Consider the following 23,884-nt stretch of genomic DNA (forward strand, 5'->3'; position numbering starts at 1 on the left):
TACCTCTCCCAGCTGTATGGTATCTCTGTCCTGTCCTCCTCTACCTCTCCCAGCTGTATGGTGACTGGTATCTCTGTCCTGTCATCCTATCTCTCCCAGCTGTATGGTATCTCGGTCCTGTCCTCCTCTACCTCTCCCAGCTGTATGGTGACTGGTATCTCTGTCCTGTCATCCTATCTCTCCCAGCTGTATGGTATCTCGGTCCTGTCCTCCTCTACCTCTCCCAGCTGTATGGTGACTGGTATCTCTGTACTGCTCTCCTCTACCTCTCCCAGCTGTATGGTGACTGGTATCTCTGTCCTGTCATCCTATCTCTCCCAGCTGTATGGTATCTCGGTCCTGTCCTCCTCTACCTCTCCCAGCTGTATGGTGACTGGTATCTCTGTCCTTTCATCCTATCTCTCCCAGCTGTATGGTATCTCTGTCCTGTCCTCCTCTACCTCTCCCAGCTGTATGGTATCTCTGTCCTGTCCTCCTCTACCTCTCCCAGCTGTATGGTGACTGGTATCTCTGTCCTGTCCTCCTCTACCTCTCCCAGCTGTATGGTGACTGGTATCTCTGTCCTGTCATCCTATCTCTCCCAGCTGTATGGTATCTCTGTCCTGTCGTCCTCTACCTCTCCTAGCATCTAATTTAAGTGCTTACCCTTTAACTATCACATGCTACTACTTACCCACTGTTAAAAGTTTGGTATTTGTACCCCAAAATATAGTTCATCTAAAATCAAACCAACATCCATATTTATGTTTACATCAACACCCCAACTCACCTTAGAATTGAGTTAAGTTCTGTTACCTCGGCTCATTCCAGGGGGAGCTAGTGATGTAGCAGAAACAAAACAAAAGAACCCCCTGCAGCATGCAGCTCATAGGTCCTACTGAACAAACAAAAACAATAACAAGTGTCATCTTTTAAGACAACAGCAGAAGGCAGGTTGTGATGGGGAGGTGTTCTGAGGTCAGACGTATGCTACAGCGGTGACTGTGGTTGGACAGATTGGACTGGCAGAGTGGTGTCAGAGGGTCGCCAGGGAGTGTGTGTCATATGACCTGGCAGCAGCTGGCCTGAGAGGTGCACAGGAGCCCTTCTCTAGGGCTGCGCTGGATGTTCACAGAGATGCTCTTTTCACACAGAGGTAGCTGGAGAACATTCTTTTTCAGGTTGTTCAGCTTGTTATTCTCCTTGGTGGCCAGGGCCAGTTCGCTAAGTGCTGCTGCTGTTTGGTCTGTGTATGACCTTGGAGTGTTGCCAGCGTTGGTGGGGAGAGCGATGGTGTCTAACTCCAGGTCCAAGCTGCCGTTGGAGCCGATGCACATCTTCCAAGAGGACCTCTCCTGTGTCTTGACGCTGCCAGCTGACAGGCTGCTGGACAGACTATTGGACAGGTTCTGAGGGTCTATGATGAACTGGCCCATCCCCCCTGCCAGGCCAGGGCCTCCACTTCTCCCCCTGTGCTGTAACTGGGAGCTGAGACACAGGCTCAGGAGCTTCAGGCTCTCCACCAGCTCTGCTGCCCCGGGGCTGCGGGAGGCACAGTGTCTCCGCGTGGACCCTGAGCCTGAAGACGAGTGGTTACTGCTGCCGTTAGAACAACTTGAGGGGGAACCCTGTCCCTTACCACCTCCCCCCCCACTACTACCACTCCCTCCATTGTCACTACTCCCCCCACCTCCCCCTCCAGGAGGACTGCCCCCCTCCCCGGGGGGTTTACTCTGCCCTCCACTGCTCCCTCCACCATTTCCCCCTGAGTTTCCAGGCGGGCCCTCACTGCTGTCCCTGCGGTTCCAGCTGTAGGTGAAGCCTGTGTCTTTGTCCAGACGCCGGCGGTGGCTCTCGGAGTCGTCGTCGCTGGTCTCTGAGCTGGAGCAGGACGAGCCGCGGCCTTGGCTCTTGCGGCGGTGATAGCGTTTCTGAGTGGTGCCCGGCGACCCGGCCGCTGCAGCAGCGATGTTCATCTTTAGCCGGCTGAGTTTGGGTGGCAGGCCCTCGTCCATGTCGAAGTCGTCGTCTGACTCACCCTCCTCCTCAAAGATCTGGTTGAGGACTGGGGCGCTCTTCCTGGAGGTCAGCCGGTTGGTGATAGATGGAGCCTTGCGACGCAGGATCACTTGGGTGGACAGAGGGGACGGGTCCTCTTCCTCCTCTTCATCCTCCTCAACCCTGAACAGGCAGCTGCGCTGCTTGGCTGAGGAGGTGGAGGGTGTGGGGGCCGTGGCCCCAGCTCTAGGGGGCCCAGAAACGGGGGCAGGGGCACTGGAGGCCCCTGCGTTGCTCTCGTCCCTGCGGAGCTCCAGCAGGCCTTTGGTGCGGTGTCCGTTGAGAAGGCTCTCAGCGCTGCGGGCGGGGGACTGGGGACCACCAGCGTGGCACATGGAGGAGGCTGCCAGACTGTCCTCGATGTCCTGATGCATGTCAATCTTCGTCGGCCAGGACTGCCTGGAGGGGCAGAGAGCAGACCAGAGTTACCCAAACTATTCCCCTGGTTAGTATACACTGCAATGACTTTATATAGAGTCAGAGGAGAAAATAAACAAAGATAAAATAAACATTATGATCTTAGAATGAGTTCAGATGATTCATGTGTAATCCAGTCCTGAACTGCTGAACAGCTCAGTGAGTCAACATTCTTCTAATGTAGAAGGTCCTTGTTGACATGGCAGAGTGAGAAAACAAACAGAACAGAGCACTGGGGATCTCTCTCGACGGAGCCCGGGCATGTCCCAGCGGTCGCAATCTAACACAATGAATCCCATGGTAGTCCTGCCTGCCGGGTGCATGTGTGACCCTCCACGCTGCTGCATGGCGGTGGAGGCTGGGTCGGGTCACCACAGGGCCTTTAGTGCTGTCTGCCACCATCCTAGTTAATTCAGCCAGGCTTTCAAAAGGCGTAACTACAGTAGAATCTCTCAGACACAGACCTCAGCTGTGTGACACTGCTCAGACTCCATTCACTCTCAACCTCAGACGACCCTGACAGACTCTACAGACAATCCCTGAAGCCAACCACCTGATGAAGCTCAGCTTCAGCCCACGATGGCACAGAGAGCGAGAGAGCGCGGGGGCACTATGCTCACACACTTAGTATTCGCCCTCTTGTCCAGGTCACCGTTTTGGGCATATATAAACTGGCATGCATGATACACAGTAGACTGTTGTTATTCCTAAAAATAATTGAACCACTATCAGAATGTTTTTTCTGTTATGATGCCATGTTGCCTGATGCCACACGCTGACAGTGTTTGTGTTAAAATACAGAACAACCCTCAAAAACTAAGTGGTGAATGGAGGAGCGCAGGCCAGTAGAAACAATAGATGTAGAAACCTGCTGCACTACACATGACAGTGGATTTGACTCACATTCTGCTCCTGCACCCAGGGGGCCACGACCCAGCAGCTAAAATTGGGCCTTTTCCCTCCGAGCACCTGTTTGGCAATGGGTTTCTGGCCAAATGGGTTACAGCGAGCAGGCCAGGAGGGAGCAGCTTTAGCCTGCATGCGTTTGATCTCTCCTCTTCCTCCAAAAGGAGTGGCTCCCTCCCTCTGCTTCTCTCTCAGAATATCAAAGCCAGACTTCCCCTTTCTAGGTCACTCCAAAGCATTTACTGCAGTCAGCCTTAACAACACATGTCACCACGTTGAGGGATCACATGACCAGAGGGGGCGGGATGGGAACCAGACCATGAGGAAAGGACATCATGGGTTCTCCTCCTAATGCCAGGCACGGTCAACGACACCAAGCAGAGCAGCACCCACAGCTACTGAAGCATAAGAGGTCAATTACCGTCAGAGCCTTGGCTGCTTCCTCCTCCTAGTCATTGAGTCGTCGTCATTATGACAATCTGAATGGCCCCAATAAATGGATGAGTGTGTGTAGCAGGCTATTAAACAGGCATTGGTATTGCAGTTAGAGTGGTTGGATCTGGTGGGTTTCATCTGGAGGGGATAGATTTGGTGTTGTGTGTATGCGTCACACGCGCGTGTGTGTGTTGCATGTATGAACAGTTCAATTCGGAAGTTTACATACACCTTAGCCAAATACATTTAAACTCAGTTTTTCACAATTCCTGATGTTTAATCTGAGTAAAAATTCCCTGTCTTAGGTCAGTTAGGATCACCACTTTATTTTAAGAATGTGAAATGTCTGAATAGTAGTAGGGACAATTATTTATTTCAGCTTTTATATATTTCCTGTGGGTCAAAAGTTGACAAACTCAATTAGTATTTGGTAGCATTGCTTCTAAATTGTTTAACTTGGGTCAAACGTTTCGGGAACCTTCCACAAGCTTCCCAAAATAAGTTCGGTGAATTTTGGCCCATTCCTCCTGACATAGCTGGTATAACTGAGTCAGGTTTGTAGGCCTCCTTGCTCGCACACGCTTTTTCAAGTCTACCCACAAATTTTCTATAGGATTGAGGTCAGGGCTTTGTGATGGCCACTCCAATACCTTGACTTTGTTGTCCTTAAGCCATTTTGCCACAACTTTGGAAGTATGCTTGGGGTCATTGTCCATTTGGAAGACCCATTTGTGAGCAAGCTTTAACTTCCTGACTGATATCTTGAGATGTTGCTTCAATATATCCACATAATTTTCCATTCTTCATGATGCCATCTATTTTGTGAGGTGCACCAGTCCCTCCTGCAGCAAAGCACCCCCACAACATGATGCTGCCACTCCCGTGCTTCACGGTTGGGATGGTGTTCTTCGGCTTGCAAGCCTCCCCCTTTTTCCTCCAAACATAACAATGGTCATTATGGCCAAGCAGTTCTATTGTTGTTTCATCAGACCAGAGGACATTTCTCCAAAAAGTACGATCTTTGTCCCCATGTGCAGTTGCAGACCGTAGTCTGGCTTTTTTATGGAGGTTTTTGAGCAGTGGCTTCAGGTTACGTCGATATAAGACTCGTTTTACTGTGGATATGGATATTTTTGTACCGGTTTCCTCCAGCATCTTCACAAGGTCCTTTGCTGTTGTTCTGGGATTGATTGGCACTTTTCACATTAAAGTACGTTCATCTCTAGGAGACAGAACGCGTCTCCTTCCTGAGCGTTATGACGGCTGCGTGGTCCCATGGTGTTTATACTAGCGTACTATTGTTTGTACAGATGAACGTGGTACCTTCAGGCGTTTGGAAAATTGCTACCAAGAATGAACCAGACTAGTGGAGGTCTACAATTTTTTTCTGGGGTCTTTGATGATGTCTTTTGATTTTCCTATGATGTCAAGCAAAGAGGGACTGAGTTTGAAGGTAGGCCTTGAAATACATCCACAGGTACACCTCCAATTCACTCAAATGATGTCAACTAGCCTATCAGAAGCTTCTAAAGCCATGACATCATTTTCTAGACTTTTCCAAGCTGTTTAAAGGCACAGTCAACTTTGTGTATGTAAACTTCTGACCTACTGGAATTGTGATACAGTGAATTATAAGTGAAATAATCTGTAAACAATTGGAAAAATTCCTTGCGTCATGCACAAAGTAGATGTCCTAACCAACTTGCCAAAACTATAGCTTGTTAACAAGAAATTTGTGGAGTGTTTGAAAAACAAGTTTTAATGACTCCAACCTAAGTGTACGTAAACCTCTGACTTCAACTGTATGTGTTGTGTGTGTCACCTGAACTGGGCCTTGATGTTGCTGGGGCTGGAGGAGCGTGTCTGGACCTCCTTCTCCTGTTTCTCTCTCAGGATCCTCTCAGCCAGCAGGAAGTAGGTGGCAGTGATGTGGTTGTACTTGTTGGTCTCCAGGGCTCTAGAACAAACACCATGGACAGAACATGTTAGGACAGGCTGGGAGAGAAGGCCAAGAGAGGGTTACACGCCTACACACGAGAGACAAGTACGGTATGTCAACAGGCAAGTCACCGCAGAGCAAACCCAATCACGTCGGCATTTGACGTATCTAAAATGTAACAAAGCAACATAACAGGTTCTAACCTTTCGTTGCCCTCTAACCCCTCTGGAGTCAATGACAGTAGGTGGCTGGTTCACGTCCCTCGACAGCCTCTGGGATTCCTCTATGCTGTGCTAATGAACAATCAAGTGAAATCCTCAGCCAAGTGCTGTGGTGTATGTGTGTGTGTGAGAATGTAACTGTCTGTCTGTCAGGTGGGAGGTGGGGGCTTCAGTGGGACAATCTCTTGAATGCCTGGGAAGTGGGGATAAATCCTCTGGCGTTTACTCAAGACTCCCTGTATCCCTCTGCTCTCTCCTCATCATCAGTAAAGCCCTTCCTTCAGACAGGGTTAATATCCCTCTGCTCTCTCATCATCATCAGTAAAGCCCTTCCTTCAGACAGGGTTAATATCCCTCTGCTCTCTCCTCATCATCAGTAAAGCCCTTCCTTCAGACAGGGTTAATATCCCTCTGCTCTCTCCTCATCATCAGTAAAGCCCTTCCTTCAGACAGGGTTAATATCCCTCTGCTCTCTCCTCATCATCAGTAAAGCCCTTCCTTCAGACAGGGTTAATATCCCTCTGCTCTCTCCTCATCATCAGTAAAGCCCTTCCTTCAGACAGGGTTAATATCCCTCTGCTCTCTCCTCATCATCAGTAAAGCCCTTCCTTCAGACAGGGTTAATATCCCTCTGCTCTCTCCTCATCATCAGTAAAGCCCTTCCTTCAGACAGGGTTAATATCCCTCTGCTCTCTCCTCATCATCATCAGTAAAGCCCTTCCTTCAGACAGGGTTAATATCCCTCTGCTCTCTCCTCATCATCAGTAAAGCCCTTCCTTCAGACAGGGTTAATATCCCTCTGCTCTCTCCTCATCATCAGTAAAGCCCTTCCTTCAGACAGGGTTAATATCCCTCTGCTCTCTCCTCATCATCAGTAAAGCCCTTCCTTCAGACAGGGTTAATATCCCTCTGCTCTCTCCTCATCATCATTCCTTCAGACAGGGTAATATCCCCTCTGCCTCTCTCCTCATCATCAGTAAAGCCCTTCCTTCAGACAGGGTTAATATCCCTCTGCTCTCTCCTCATCATCAGTAAAGCCCTTCCTTCAGACAGGGTTAATATCCCTCTGCTCTCTCCTCATCATCAGTAAAGCCCTTCCTTCAGACAGGGTTAATATCCCTCTGCTCTCTCCTCATCATCAGTAAAGCCCTTCCTTCAGACAGGGTTAATATCCCTCTGCTCTCTCCTCATCATCAGTAAAGCCCTTCCTTCAGACAGGGTTAATATCCCTCTGCTCTCTCCTCATCATCAGTAAAGCCCATCCTTCAGACAGGGTTAATAAATCAAGGCCCGGGTTAATGTCTGTGAAAGAAAGCTGGCAGACGGGCCCTCTGCTGCTTTAAAGTGAAGCCAGTATGTGTGTTTCAAATCACATCCATGATTCATGTCCAGGAGGCTAAGGGAGGGCTGCTGTTGGGTTCACATGCTACAGTTCAACACTCTGGTCTCTTATCTGCTGACTGAGTCCCCTCAGATGATTCATGTTCAGGGTAGGAGGCTAAGGGAGGGCTGCTGTTGGGTTCACATGCTACAGTTCAACACTCTGGTCTCTTATCTGCTGACTGAGTCCCCTCAGATGATTCATGTCCAGGGTAGGAGGCTAAGGGAGGGCTGCTGTTGGGTTCACATGCTACAGTTCAACACTCTGGTCTCTTATCTGCTGACTGAGTCCCCTCAGATGATTCATGTTCAGGGTAGGAGGCTAAGGGAGGGCTGCTGTTGGGTTCACATGCTACAGTTCAACACTCTGGTCTCTTATCTGCTGACTGAGTCCCCTCAGATGTTCGGGTTCAGTTATATGCGTTAGTAGTACTGATGTCAGTGGTGAGCGTGACACAGAAACAGGTTTGGTGGGTTGCAGAACCCACAATATGAAAAGGACAAATCAAGAGCAGACTAAGGAACATCATTCATGCCTCCACAGCAAATGGCACAGTTGGTCAAGGCAAAATGCATTCTGTCAAATACCTCGTCACTTGCAGAAGATTAACGGCCATCTGCAATTGTGTGTGTGTGTAGGTTAGGTCTGTGGCGGTCATTCAATTTTGTCATCTGGTGATTGTCATGCAAATAACTGTTGGTCTCATGGTAACTAACCGTTAATTAAGATAAACATGTTTAGCTGAATGAAATAGAAAGGATATCTTCTCTAAACCTTTCCAAGGGTGTGTGCTCATGCTGCTGTTCTGTGTTGAGCGGTCAACAAAGAAACTGGTCCTGCTATATGCTTCATTTAGAGTTATTTATGACACTTTAGCTGTGATATAAAACATCTAAACATAGAGCCTAATGTTGGTACATTTTAAAGACTGCATGATGCGACTAATGATTTGAAAAAAGTTGCATGAAAGGCATGAGCTCTGTTCTGTTTCTTGCACAGGCTGCACACACTTCATCAGTCTCTCATTCATAATTTTTAAAGCTCTTGATAATATTCTCACCCATCAGACTATTCTCAATTTAATCTGGTCTTTACATACAGCCTACTAATATTATTTTTGATTTAGAATGGCACACAAAAAACCTAATTGTAATCCGTAGCCTGCACTGGAACAGTGGAATGGAGGTTACGTGCAGCGCGTCCAGAAGGCTCGGGGAAGCTTTCTCTAAAGTAAATCAAATGGCCAAAACCACATAGCCTAATTAGCCTTACCTCGTCTATACAGAAATAAATCAAATCATTCAAAATAGGCTACAGTCGCACTGCTTTGCTTTATCTTGGCCAGGTCGTAGTTGTAAATGAGAACTTGTTCTCAACTGGCCTACCTGGTTAAATAAAGGTGTTCTCAACTGGCCTACCTGGTTAAATAAAGGTGTTCTCAACTGGCCTACCTGGTTAAATAAAGGTGTTCTCAACTGGCCTACCTGGTTAAATAAAGGTGTTCTCAACTGGCCTACCTGGTTAAATAAAGGTGTTCTCAACTGGCCTACCTGGTTAAATAAAGGTGTTCTCAACTGGCCTACCTGGTTAAATAAAGGTGTTCTCAACTGGCCTACCTGGTTAAATAAAATGGTGTTCTCAACTGGCCTACCTGGTTAAATAAAGGTGTTCTCAACTGGCCTACCTGGTTAAATAAAGGTGTTCTCAACTGGCCTACCTGGTTAAATAAAGGTGTTCTCAACTGGCCTACCTGGTTAAATAAAGGTGTTCTCAACTGGCCTACCTGGTTAAATAAAGGTGTTCTCAACTGGCCTACCTGGTTAAATAAAGGTGTTCTCAACTGGCCTACCTGGTTAAATAAAGGTGTTCTCAACTGGCCTACCTGGTTAAATAAAGGTGTTCTCAACTGGCCTACCTGGTTAAATAAAGGTGTTCTCAACTGGCCTACCTGGTTAAATAAAGGTGTTCTCAACTGGCCTACCTGGTTAAATAAAGGTGTTCTCAACTGGCCTACCTGGTTAAATAAAGGTGTTCTCAACTGGCCTACCTGGTTAAATAAAGGTGTTCTCAACTAAATAAAGGTGTTCTCAACTGGCCTACCTGGTTAAATAAAGGTGTTCTCAACTGGCCTACCTGGTTAAATAAAGGTGTTCTCAACTGGCCTACCTGGTTAAATAAAGGTGTTCTCAACTGGCCTACCTGGTTAAATAAAGGTGTTCTCAACTGGCCTACCTGGTTAAATAAAGGTGTTCTCAACTGGCCTACCTGGTTAAATAAAGGTGTTCTCAACTGGCCTACCTGGTTAAATAAAGGTGTTCTCAACTGGCCTACCTGGTTAAATAAAGGTGTTCTCAACTGGCCTACCTGGTTAAATAAAGGTGTTCTCAACTGGCCTACCTGGTTAAATAAAGGTGTTCTCAACTGGCCTACCTGGTTAAATAAAGGTGTTCTCAACTGGCCTACCTGGTTAAATAAAGGTGTTCTCAACTGGCCTACCTGGTTAAATAAAGTTCTCAACTGGCCTACCTGGTTAAATAAAGGTGTTCTCAACTGGCCTACCTGGTTAAATAAAGGTGTTCTCAACTGGCCTACCTGGTTAAATAAAGGTGTTCTCAACTGGCCTACCTGGTTAAATAAAGGTGTTCTCAACTGGCCTACCTGGTTAAATAAAGGTGTTCTCAACTGGCCTACCTGGTTAAATAAAGGTGTTCTCAACTGGCCTACCTGGTTAAATAAAGGTGTTCTCAACTGGCCTACCTGGTTAAATAAAGGTGTTCTCAACTGGCCTACCTGGTTAAATAAAGGTGTTCTCAACTGGCCTACCTGGTTAAATAAAGGTGTTCTCAACTGGCCTACCTGGTTAAATAAAGGTGTTCTCAACTGGCCTACCTGGTTAAATAAAGGTGTTCTCAACTGGCCTACCTGGTTAAATAAAGGTGTTCCAACTGGCCTACCTGGTTAAATAAAGGTGTTCTCAACTGGCCTACCTGGTTAAATAAAGGTGTTCTCAACTGGCCTACCTGGTTAAATGGCCTAAAATAAAGGTGTTCTCAACTGGCCTACCTGGTTAAATAAAGGTGTTCTCAACTGGCCTACCTGGTTAAATAAAGGTGTTCTCAACTGGCCTACCTGGTTAAATAAAGGTGTTCTCAACTGGCCTACCTGGTTAAATAAAGGTAGGAAAAAAAATCATGATTTGGCCAAAGAGGATCATTAGCTTAAAAGAAATGGTGGATTGTTCTAAATCACATGACCTACAGTTGGAAGGAAAGGCAGCGTACGCAATTTGGGCAGATTGTTGTTGAGTTGCGACTATCTGTGAAGGTAGAGGCCAAGCCAGACATATCGCAATATTCAAAATACAATCGCGGGAAAACAGATTGGAAAAACAAATTGTTATTGCTGTAAAGAGAAGACGAGGAAAATACTAATTTGTCCCTCAGTTATCAAAATTCTCAACGTAATTGAGCGAACAACAGTAGAGCCTATTTTATTGGCACCAGCAGAGACAGAGCAATATGTCCGGTGAGTGCACATTGTGCAGATTGACTATTTATCATTGTCGGGTCAGTGCCACTTTAAAGTTAGTTATTGGACAACAGTTTCCTGCTCCACTTTAGATGGACGTCATATTCTATTTGTCTCCCCTGATAATGGACAACGTCGTTTTTTAATTGATTGTTCCTCAGTGTCAGCAGAATAGGCTACCCTGTAATTTGTCATTAAAAAAGATTCTGCTAATGTCTCCAGTCATATAAAGTGTAATAAAATTGCATAAAATGTGTTTATAAAAGACCACATTTTTCTCATACAAAGAGGAAACCTATCTGATAGAGCCTAGGTCTACTCTACACTATATGCACTCAGCCATGCATTTAACCTGTCTTTTTTGCAAACAGTGATGGAGTTATATTATTAGCCTATGACTATCCAATCCACTCATCACATTATGAATAATAGGCATCTTACATAAGTCTGCAAATGCAATGATGCTTTATTATAAAGGTGCACTTTTATGGTAAAAATGTGCTACTCACACCACTCCTATGTATACCAGGTAGACTACACCGGTTGGAAAGAGGATTAATGTGCTACTCACACCACTCCTATGTATACCAGGTAGACTACACCGGTTGGAAAGAGGATTAATGTGTTACTCACACCACTCCTATGTATACCAGGTAGACTACACAGGTTGGAAAGAGGATTAATGTACTACTCACACCACTCCTATGTATACCAGGTAGACTACACCGGTTGGAAAGAGGATTAATGTGTTACTCACACCACTCCTATGTATACCAGGTAGACTACACCGGTTGGAAAGAGGATTAATGTGTTACTCACACCACTCCTATGTATACCAGGTAGACTACACCGGTTGGAAAGAGGATTAATGTGCTACTCACACCACTCCTATGTATACCAGGTAGACTACACCGGTTGGAAAGAGGATTAATGTGTTACTCACACCACTCCTATGTATACCAGGTAGACTACACCGGTTGGAAAGAGGATTAATGTGTTACTCACACCACTCCTATGTATACCAGGTAGACTACACCGGTTGGAAAGAGGATTAATGTACTACTCACACCACTCCTATGTATACCAGGTAGACTACACCGGTTGGAAAGAGGATTAATGTGTTACTCACACCACTCCTATGTATACCAGGTAGACTACACCGGTTGGAAAGAGGATTAATGTGCTACTCACACCACTCCTATGTATACCAGGTAGACTACACCGGTTGGAAAGAGGATTAATGTGCTACTCACACCACTCCTATGTATACCAGGTAGACTACACCGGTTGGAAAGAGGATTAATGTGCTACTCACACCACTCCTATGTATACCAGGTAGACTACACCGGTTGGAAAGAGGATTAATGTGCTACTCACACCACTCCTATGTATACCAGGTAGACTACACCGGTTGGAAAGAGGATTAATGTGCTACTCACACCACTCCTATGTATACCAGGTAGACTACACCGGTTGGAAAGAGGATTAATGTGCTACTCACACCACTCCTATGTATACCAGGTAGACTACACCGGTTGGAAAGAGGATTAATGTGCTACTCACACCACTCCTATGTATACCAGGTAGACTACACCGGTTGGAAAGAGGATTAATGTGCTACTCACACCACTCCTATGTATACCAGGTAGACTACACCGGTTGGAAAGAGGATTAATGTGCTACTCACACCACTCCTATGTATACCAGGTAGACTACACCGGTTGGAAAGAGGATTAATGTACTACTCACACCACTCCTATGTATACCAGGTAGACTACACAGGTTGGAAAGAGGATTAATGTACTACTCACACCACTCCTATGTATACCAGGTAGACTACACCGGTTGGAAAGAGGATTAATGTGTTACTCACACCACTCCTATGTATACCAGGTAGACTACACCGGTTGGAAAGAGGATTAATGTGTTACTCACACCACTCCTATGTATACCAGGTAGACTACACCGGTTGGAAAGAGGATTAATGTGCTACTCACACCACTCCTATGTATACCAGGTAGACTACACCGGTTGGAAAGAGGATTAATGTGTTACCAGTATACCAGGTAGACTACACCGGTTGGAAAGAGGATTAATGTGTTACTCACACCACTCCTATGTATACCAGGTAGACTACACCGGTTGGAAAGAGGATTAATGTGCTACTCACACCACTCCTATGTATACCAGGTAGACTACACCGGTTGGAAAGAGGATTAATGTGCTACTCACACCACTCCTATGTATACCAGGTAGACTACACCGGTTGGAAAGAGGATTAATGTGCTACTCACACCACTCCTATGTATACCAGGTAGACTACACCGGTTGGAAAGAGGATTAATGTGCTACTCACACCACTCCTATGTATACCAGGTAGACTACACAGGTTGGAAAGAGGATTAATGTGCTACTCACACCACTCCTATGTATACCAGGTAGACTACACCGGTTGGAAAGAGGATTAATGTGCTACTCACACCACTCCTATGTATACCAGGTAGACTACACCGGTTGGAAAGAGGATTAATGTGCTACTCACACCACTCCTATGTATACCAGGTAGACTACACCGGTTGGAAAGAGGATTAATGTGCTACTCACACCACTCCTATGTATACCAGGTAGACTACACCGGTTGGAAAGAGGATTAATGTGCTACTCACACCACTCCTATGTATACCAGGTAGACTACTCACACCACTCCTATGTTGGAAAGAGGATTAATGTGCTACTCACACCACTCCTATGTATACCAGGTAGACTACACCGGTTGGAAAGAGGATTAATGTGCTACTCACACCACTCCTATGTATACCAGGTAGACTACACCGGTTGGAAAGAGGATTAATGTGCTACTCACACCACTCCTATGTATACCAGGTAGACTACACCGGTTGGAAAGAGGATTAATGAGCTACTCACACCACTCCTATGTATACCAGGTAGACTACACCGGTTGGAAAGAGGATTAATGTACTTCATTTTAAGAACTAAGCAATAAACCTACTAGCAGGAGAAAGCTGGGATCTTCTTTTAAATAGTGGCCAGTCAAAACTGGTTTCACACACAAGATTGCGCAATAACTGAGCTTATAAGAACACGTTTCACTAGGCTCTGTGCTCTATGTGCTCTGTAGGCTCTGTGCTCACCAACCGTGTTGCAGGGCTCCTAGGCCTATAGACTAGGCTTAGAGTTATTTGGCCACGTTAGTTGTGATAAAAGCTTTATCAAAACATATGGGATTTGAAAAAGTTGCAAAAATCATGTGCTATTTCTTGCCTTAGACGGCACACACTGGGTATCATTTACAAGTGATAATATTGTCACACATTAGACTATTCTCAATTGAATCTTGTCTTTACATATATTAAATAATATAAGTAGGAAATTCATTTAGATTTAGAATGGACCATTATCATGCACCTGTCTGAAGACGGAGGGAAAATACATGTCATCACATAAATAGCGAATGGAGGATGCTTTTCCCACGGTCCATTTTCATACCAGCCAGGTAGACTACTCCTGTTGTAAAGAGAAGCAATGTGCTTAATATTAGGGAAGTTGAGAATTAAATATAGTAAAACTATAGAAAGCTGATGGGATCCTCTTAAGAGGCCATTAAATCTCAGTTTGAATAGCCTATAGAAATGTTGCGCAACACGAACTCATGATTCTCCATTGCATTTGCATTGATGTCAGAGTAGATAGAGGGACAATAGAGCCCTGAGTACCAGGCCATTAGGACCTGATGGAGGGACCGTAGAGCCCTGAGTACCAGGCCATTAGGACCTGATGGAGGGACCGTAGAGCCCTGAGTACCAGGCCATTAGGACTTGATTGAGGGACTGTAGAGCCCTGAGTACCCGGCCATTAGGACCTGATGGAGGGACCGTAGAGCCCTGAGTACCAGGCCATTAGGACCTGATGGAGGGACAATAGAGCCCTGAGTATCAGGCCATTAGCAAGTTTGGTAGGCTACTAATGACCATCAACAGCATCAGAGCACAGTTTTAGAAAAGCCTAGTTCCTGAGACTCAACGGTCATGTGGAATTTGACTACAGTCACGACTTGTGACCGTCGGTGTAGCGGTAATACGGTCGCCATAACAGCCCTAGTATAGGTACATGTTTGTATACCTATACATAAAGAAAGAAACGTCCCTTTTCAGGACCCTGTCTTTCAAAGATAATTCGTAAAAATCCAAATAACTTCACAGATCTTCATTGTAAAGGGTTTAAACCCTGTTTCCCATGCTTGTTCAATGAACCATAAACAATTAATGAACATGCAAATGTGGAACTGTCGTTAAGACACTAACAGCTTACAGACGGTAGGCAATTAAGGTCACAGTTATGAAAACTTAGGACACTAAAGAGGCCTTTCTACTGACTCTGAAAAACACCAAAAGAAATATGCCCAGGGTCCCTGCTCATCTGCGTGAACGTGCCTTAGGCATGCTGCAAGGAGGCATGAGGACTGCAGATGTGGCCAGGGCAATAAATTGCAATGTCCGTACTGTGAGACACCTAAAACAGCACTACAGAGAGACAGGACGGACAGCTGATTGTCCTCGCAGTGGCAGACCACGTGTCACAACACCTACACAGGATCGGTACATCCGAACATCACACCTGCGGGACAGGTACAGGAAGGCAAAAACAACTGCCGGAGTTACACTAGGAACGCACAATCCCTCCATCAGTGCTCAGACTGTCCACAATAGGCTGAGAGAGGCTGGACTGAGGGCTTGTAGGCCTGTTGTAAGGCAAGTCCTCACCAGAAATAGTGTAGCCTATGGGCACAATCCCTCCATCAGTGCTCAGACTGCCCACAATAGGCTGAGAGAGGCTGGACTGAGGGCTTGTAGGCTTGTTGTAAGGCAAGTCCTCACCAGAAATAGTGTAGCCTATGGGCACAAACCCACCATCGCTGGACCAGACAGGACTGGCAAAAAGTGCTCTTCACTGACGAGTCGCGGTTTTGTCTCACCAGGGGTGATGGTTGGATTCTGGTTTTATCGTCAAAGGAATGAGCATTACACCGAGGCCTGTACTCTGGAGCGGGATCGATTTGGAGGTAGAGGGTCCGTCATGGTCTGTCACAGCATCATCGGACTGAGCTTGTTGTCATTGCCTGCAATCTCAACGCTGTGCGTTACAGGGAAGACATCCTCCTCCCTCATGTGGTACCCTACCTGCAGGCTCATCCTGACATGACCCTCCAGCATGACAATGCCACCAGCCATACTGTTCGTTCTGTGAGTGATTTCCTGCAAGACAGGAATGGCAGTGTTCTGCCATGGCCAGCGAAGAGCCCGGATCTCAATCCCATTGAGCACGTCTGGGACCTGTTGGGTCGGAGGGTGAGGGCTAGGGCCATTTCCCCCCAGAAATGTCCGGGAACTTGCAGGTGCCTTGGTGGAAGAGTGGGGTAACGTCTCACAGCAAGAACTGGCCCCCCCTTTTGACCCCCCTTTGTTCAGGGACACATTATTCAATTTATGTTCAGTTTATATCTCAGTTGTTGAATCTTGTTATGCTCAAACAAATATTTACATATATTAAGTTTGCTGACAAAAAAAGCAGTTGACAGTGAGGACATTTCTTTTTTTGCTGAGTTCATGTCTATGTATGTGTGTTGACTTACTCTACTATGGGCTCTCGGTCTGCGATGTCCCCCAGAACCATGCGCTGTATGATCCCGTTGTGCTCGTCCTCAGACAGGCTCTTATGAGACACCAGGGGGGTGTTGAACTTGGTGGCTGGGGACGGGTCCACCCCCTGCAGCCAGGCATGGCTCTCTATCTCCTCCAGAGACGCACGGCCCTTTGGGTCCCGCTGCAGCATCCGGCCTACCAGACTAGAGGGAGGAAAAACTACTCATTGTTTTTGTCATCATTGATTGAAATTGCTCTTATAGGTTTGCTCTGGTAATGTAAGATGTTTTATCATGCCAATAAAGCTCATTGAATTGCACTGAGAGAGAGAGAAAACAGAGGCAAAAAGAGAGGCAGAAAAGAGAGGGCACCATGTTAGTCACATTGCAAACGACCACAGCATCCCCTGTGTTGGCACAACTACCATATACCCAACAGTTATGGATGAAGACAGTTTACAAAACATTCAGGACACCTTCCTAAAATTGAGTTACCCCCCCAAAAAAAAGTATTTAGTCAGCCACCAATTGTGCAAGTTCTCCCACTTAAAAAGATGAGAGGCCTGTAATTTTCATCATAGGTACACTTCAACTATGACAGACCGAATGAGAAGAAAAAAAATCCAGAAAATCACATTGTAGGATTTTTAATGGATTTATTTGCCAATTATGGTGGAAAATAAGTATTTGGTCAATAACAAAAGTTTATCTCAATACTTTGTTATATACCCTTTGTTGGCAATGACAGAGGTCAAACGTTTTCTGTAAGTCTTCACAAGGTTTTCACACATTGTTGCTGGTATTTTGGCCCATTCCTCCATGCAGATCTCCTCTAGAGCAGTGATGTTTTGGGGCTGTTGCTGGGCAACACGGACTTTCAACTCCCTCCAAAGATTTTCTATGGGGTTGAGATCTGGAGACTGGCTAGGCCACTCCAGGACCTTGAAATGCTTCTTACGAAGCCACTCCTTTGTTGCCCGGGCGGTGTGTTTGGGATCATTGTCATGCTGAAAGACCCAGCCACGTTTCATCTTCAATGCCCTTGCTGATGGAAGGAGGTTTTCACTCAAAATCTCACGATACATGGCCCAATTCATTCTTTCCTTGACACGGATCAGTCGTCCTGGTCCCTTTGCAGAAAAACAGCCCCAAAGCATGATGTTTCCACCCCCATGCTTCACAGTAGGTATGGTGTTCTTTGGATGCAACTCAGCATTCTTTGTCCTCCAAACACGACAAGCTTAGTTTTTACCAAAAAGTTATATTTTGATTTCATCTGACCATATGACATTCTCCCAATCTTCTTCTGGATAATCCAAATGCTCTCTAGCAAACTTCAGACGGGCCTGGACATGTACTGGCTTAAGCAGGGGGACACGTCTGGCACTGCAGGATTTGAGTCCCTGGCGGCGTAGTGTGTTACTGATGGTAGGGCTTTGTTAGGTCCCAGCTCTCTGCAGGTCATTCACTAGGTCCCCCTGTATGGTTCTGGGATTTTTTCTCACCGTTCTTGTGATCATTTTGACCCCACGGGGTGAGATCTTACGTGGAGCCCCAGATCGAGGGAGATTATCAGTGGTCTTGTATGTCTTCCATTTCCTAATAATTGCTCCCACAGTTGATTTCTTCAAACCAAGGTGCTTATCTATTGCAGATTCAGTCTTCCCAGCCTGGTGCACGTCTACAATTTTGTTTCTGGTGTCCTTTGACAGCTCTTTGGTCTTGGCCATAGTGGAGTTTGGAGTGTGACTGTTTGAGGTTGTGGACAGGTGTCTTTTATACTGATTACAAGTTCAAACAGGTGCCATTAATACAGGTAACGAGTTGAGGACAGAGGAGCCTCTTAAAGAAGAAGTTACAGGTCTGTGAGAGCCAGAAATCTTGCTTGTTTGTAGGTGACCAAATACTTATTTTCCACGACAATTTGCAAATAAATTCATAAAAAATCCTGGATTTTTTTTTCTCATTTTGTCTGTCATAGTTGAAGTGTACCTATGATGAAAATTACAGTCCTCTCTCATCTTTTTAAGTGGGAGAACTTGCACATTTGGTGGCTGACTAAATACTTTTTTGCCCCACTCTATAAATGTATGCATGACTGTAGGTCGCTTTTGATGAAAGCGTCTGCTAAATGACATATTGTACAGTGGACAATGACCAAGTAATCAACACAACATCCTGTCTCTGCCCCTTCCTTTCTCTTAGATGCTGGAAAACCAAAAGACTGTCAGAACGAGACCTAAAACAGCAGTTTAAGCTACAGCCTACACACACACACACTAGCTACAGCCTACAAACACACACATACTAGCTCCAGCCTACAAACACACACATACTAGCTCCAGCCTACACACATACTAGCTCCAGCCTACACACACACACTAGCTACAGCCTACACACACACACTAGCTACAGCCTACACACACAGACACAGACTAGCTACAGCCTACACACACACAAACTAGCTACAGCCTACACACACAGACTAGCTACAGCCTACACACACAGACTAGCTACAGCCTACAAACACACACACACTAGCTACAGCCTACACATACACACACAAACTAGCTACAGCCTACACACACAAACTAGCTACAGCCTACACACACAAACTAGCTACAGCCTACACACACAGACTAGCTACAGCCTACACACACAGACTAGCTACCGCCTACACACACACACGCTAGCTACAGCCTACACACACATGCTAGCTACAGCCTACACACACACATACACACACACACTAGCTACAGCCTACACACACACACACACTCACACTAGCTACAGCCTACACACACACACACTAGCTACAGCCTACACACACTCGCTACAGCCTACACACACACACACAGACTAGCTACAGCCCACACACAGACTAGCTACAGCTCACACACACAGACACAGACTAGCTACAGCCGCCCACACACACACACACACACACACACACAGACTAGCTACAGCCCACACACACACACACACAGACTAGCTACAGCCCACACACACAGACTAGCTACAGCCCACACACACAGACTAGCTACAGCCCACACACACAGACACAGACTAGCTACAGCCCACACACACACAGACTAGCTACAGCCCACACACACAGACACAGCTACAGCTACACACACACACACAGACTAGCTACAGCCCACACACACACACACAGACTAGCTACAGTCCACACACACAAACTAGCTACAGCCTACACACACACACACAGACTAGCTACAGCCCACACACACACACAGACTAGCTACAGCCCACACACACAGACTAGCTACAGCCCACACACACAGACTAGCTACAGCCCACACACACAGACAAAGACTAGCTACAGCCCACACACAGACACAGACTAGCTACAGCCCACACACACACACAGACTAGCTACAGCCTACACACACACACACAGACTAGCTACAGCCCACACACACACACACAGACTAGCTACAGCCCACACACACACACACAGACTAGCTACAGCCCACACACACAGACTAGCTACAGCCCACACACACACAGACTAGCTACAGCCTACACACACACACAGACTAGCTACAGCCTACACACACACACACACACACTAGCTACAGCCTACACACACACAGAGACTAGCTACAACCTACACACACACACAGACTAGCTACAGCCTACACACACACACAGACTAGCTACAGCCTACACACACACACACAGACTAGCTACAGCCTACACTCGCACAGACTAGCTACAGCCTACACTTGCACAGACTAGCTACAGCCTACACTCGCACACACAGACTAGCTACAGCCTACACTCGCACACACAGACTAGCTACAGCCTACACTTGCACAGACTAGCTACAGCCTACACTCGCACAGACTAGCTACAGCCTACACTCGCACAGACTAGCTACAGCCTACACTCGCAGACTAGCTACATCCTACACTCGCAGACTAGCTACAGCCTACACTCGCAGACTAGCTACAGCCTACACTCACAGACTAGCTACAGCCTACACTCACAGACTAGCTACAGCCTACACTCACAGACTAGCTACAGCCTACACTCACAGACTAGCTACAGCCTACACTCACAGACTAGCTACAGCCTACACTCACTGACTAGCTACAGCCTACACAGAGAGAAGCAGATGTGGGTTAGCTGAGTTTTGTGTGCCGTCCTCCTCCTGTGAGCTGTGCCATCTTCTGCATGGTGTCTCAGCCCAGTCGGTGTGCAGTCTGTCTGCCTGGCCAGGGATTTGTCAGCTCTGGGCTCCTGTAGACCCGGAGCGGAGCAGTATGCCTATCTAAAGAGTGGCAGGCCAGGCAGACCCCTGATAAGAAGAATCCAACCCGTTTTTTAATAACCGCTGTCCGCTTCCATTTCCCTCTGCCAGCTGTGACGCAGACTGCGTGACCAAACCACAGAAATGCATGCGCATGGCAAACGCACGCACACACACGTGATAGGAGAGCTTCTGACTAGGCCCAAGACTAGGCCTTTCCATCATAATTCTATCCGTCAAAGGTTCTGTACAATATTTATCTAAACATAAGCTTTACTTCTGTCTGAGCATGTTAAGAGTCTGATGCATACCTACATGTATTATTTCACTCCCCATTCCAGACCCACCCCTCCTGCCTCTACCCATTCCAGACTCACCCCTCCAGCCTCTACCCATTCCAGACTCACCCCTCCTGCCTCTACCCATTCCAGACTCACCCCTCCTGCCTCTACCCATTCCAGACTCACCCCTCCAGCCTCTACCCATTCCAGACTCACCCCTCCAGCCTCTACCCATTCCAGCCTCACCCCTCCAGCCTCTACCCATTCCAGCCTCTACCCATTCCAGCCTCACCCCTCCAGCCTCACCCCTCCAGCCTCTACCCATTCCAGACTCACCCCTCCAGCCTCTACCCATTCCAGACTCACCCATTCCAGACTCACCCCTCCTGCCTCTACCCATTCCAGACTCACCCCTCCAGCTTCACACCTTCAGCCTCACCCCTCCTGCCTCTACCCATTCCAGACTCACCCCTCCTGCCTCTACCCATTCCAGACTCACCCCTCCAGCCTCTACCCATTCCAGACTCACCCCTCCTGCCTCTACCCATTCCAGACTCACCCCTCCTGCCTCTACCCATTCCTCCCCCTCCAGCCTCTACCCATTCCAGACTCACCCCTCCAGCCTCTACCCATTCCAGCTCACCCCCAGCCAGCCTCTCCAGCCTCTACCCATTCCAGACTCACCCTCCAGCCTCTACCCATTCCAGACTCACCCCTCCAGCCTCTACCCATTCCAGACTCACCCCTCCAGCCTCTACCCATTCCAGACTCACCCCTCCAGCCTCTACCCATTCCAGACTCACCCCTCCTGCCTCTACCCATTCCAGACTCACCCCTCCAGCTTCACACCTTCAGACTCACCCCTCCTGCCTCTACCCATTCCTGCCTCACCCCTCCAGCTTCACACCTTCAGCCTCACCCCTCCAGCCTCTACCAATTCCAGCCTCACCCCTCCAGCCCCTACCCATTTCAGCCTCACCTCTCCAGCCTCTACCCATTCCAGACTCACCCCTCCAGTCTCTACCCATTCCTGCCTCACCCTCCAGCTTCACACCTTCAGCCTCACCCCTCCAGCCTCACCATTCCAGCCTCTAACCATTCTAGCCTCTAACCATCCTAGCTCACCCCTCCTGTCTCTCTCGATATCTACTCATTCCTTACTTAGTCCTCCGGACTCTACCCATTCCAGCCTCACTCAGTCCTCCTGTCTCTACCCATTCCAGACTCACCCCTCCTGCCTCTACCCATTCCAGACACACCCCTCCAGCCTCTACCCATTCCAGACACACCCCTCCAGCCTCTACCCATTCCAGACTCACCCCTCCAGCTTCCCACCTTCAGACCCACCCTTCCAGTCCCTACCCATTCCAGTCTCTACCCATTCCAGTCTCACCCCTCCAGCCTCTACCCATTCCAGCCTCACCCCTCCAGCCTCTACCCATTTCAGTCTCACCCCTCCAGCCTCACCCCTCCAGCCTCTACCCATTCCTGCCTCACCCTCCAGCTTCACACCTTCAGCCTCACCCCTCCAGCCTCACCCCTCCAGCCTCACCCCTCCAGCCTCACCCCTCCAGCCTCTACCCATTTCAGACTCACCCCTCCAGCCTCACCCCTCCAGCCTCTACCCATTCCAGACTCACCCCTCCAGCCTCTACCCATTCCTGCCTCACTCTCCAGCTTCACCCCTCTAGCCTCTACCAATTCCAGCCTCACCTCTCCAGCCTCTACCCATTCCAGACTCACCCCTCCAGCCTCTACCCATTCCTGCCTCACCCTCCAGCTTCACACCTTCAGCCTCACCCCTTCAGCCTCTACCAATTCTAGCCTCACCCCTCCAGCCTCACCCCTCCAGCCTCACCCTTCCAGCCTCTAACCATTCTAGCCTCTAACCATCCTAGCTCACCCCTCCTGTCTCTCTCGATATCTACTCATTCCTTACTCAGTCCTCCTGTCTCTACCCATTCCATCCTCACTCAGTCCTCCTGTCTCTACCCATTCCATCCTCACTCAGTCCTCCTGTCTCTACCCATTCCATCCTCACTCAGTCCTCCTGTCTCTACCCATTCCAGCCTCACTCAGTCCTCCTGTCTCTACCCATTCCAGCCTCACTCAGTCCTCCTGTCTCTACCCATTCCAGCCTCACTCAGTCCTCCTGTCTCTACCCATTCCAGCCTCACTCAGTCCTCCTGTCTCTACCCATTCCAGCCTCACTCAGTCCTCCTGTCTCTACCCATTCCAGCCTCACTCAGTCCTCCTGTCTCTACCCATTCCAGCCTCACTCTTCTCTCAGGGGAAGAAGACAGGAAACTGCTATGGGGATATTTATAGTAACCTCCTAGTCATGCATGCAGTATCTCCGCTCTCCTAGAGAATGGAGGCTTGGCTACCGTACTCTAACAGCAGGCAGGCATGGAGAGAGAGGAGAAAGGGGGGAAGAGGAGGACCTGTGATAGAGCAACAGCAAGAGAGATGAGAGCAACAGCAAGAGAGAAGAGAGAAAGAAGCAAAGAAAAGAAAGCGGGAAGTGAGAGACCGAGAGAAAAAGAGAGAAGGGAGTAATGTGCTGGTATGTCATTTTATTAATTGCACATTCCTCTGCATATGAAGACATTTTATAGCATATATAATGTGACATCACGCGCAACAAAGGCTAGGCCTAGTCTATTGAATAAAATGATAATGTTGCCATAGAAAAGAGATGAAGCACGTTACTCCATATTTCTAGAAAATGGTCATGATTTCAGCTCCCCGAGACACAACGTCAACTACTTCGGAGTAGGCCTGCAGAAGTAGGAAGGTATAAC

The 23,884-nt window shown here is 47.6% G+C and overlaps 1 protein-coding gene across 18 annotated transcripts in view; it reads right to left on the reverse strand.

Moving 5' to 3' along the window:
* The window catches only part of snrka (SNF related kinase a), a 73,237-nt gene that overhangs the window by 5,758 nt on the left and 43,595 nt on the right, over positions 1-23,884 (reverse strand). For 16 of the 18 annotated variants that reach the window (XM_065027620.1, XM_065027626.1, XM_065027618.1 and 13 more), the window contains exons 4-6: positions 16,515-16,727; positions 5,618-5,752; positions 4-2,436 (exon numbers count right to left, since the gene is read on the reverse strand). In XM_065027620.1, coding sequence (XP_064883692.1) covers positions 1,041-2,436; positions 5,618-5,752; positions 16,515-16,727 — 1,744 coding nt within the window. In that variant the 3' untranslated portion in view covers positions 4-1,040. The remainder of the gene's footprint in view (positions 1-3; positions 2,437-5,617; positions 5,753-16,514; positions 16,728-23,884) is intronic. The other 2 variants (XM_065027619.1, XM_065027622.1) reach the window with 2 other exon arrangements.

Source organism: Oncorhynchus nerka, linkage group LG14 (assembly GCF_034236695.1).
Source record: "Oncorhynchus nerka isolate Pitt River linkage group LG14, Oner_Uvic_2.0, whole genome shotgun sequence".
NCBI lineage: Eukaryota > Metazoa > Chordata > Actinopteri > Salmoniformes > Salmonidae > Oncorhynchus > Oncorhynchus nerka.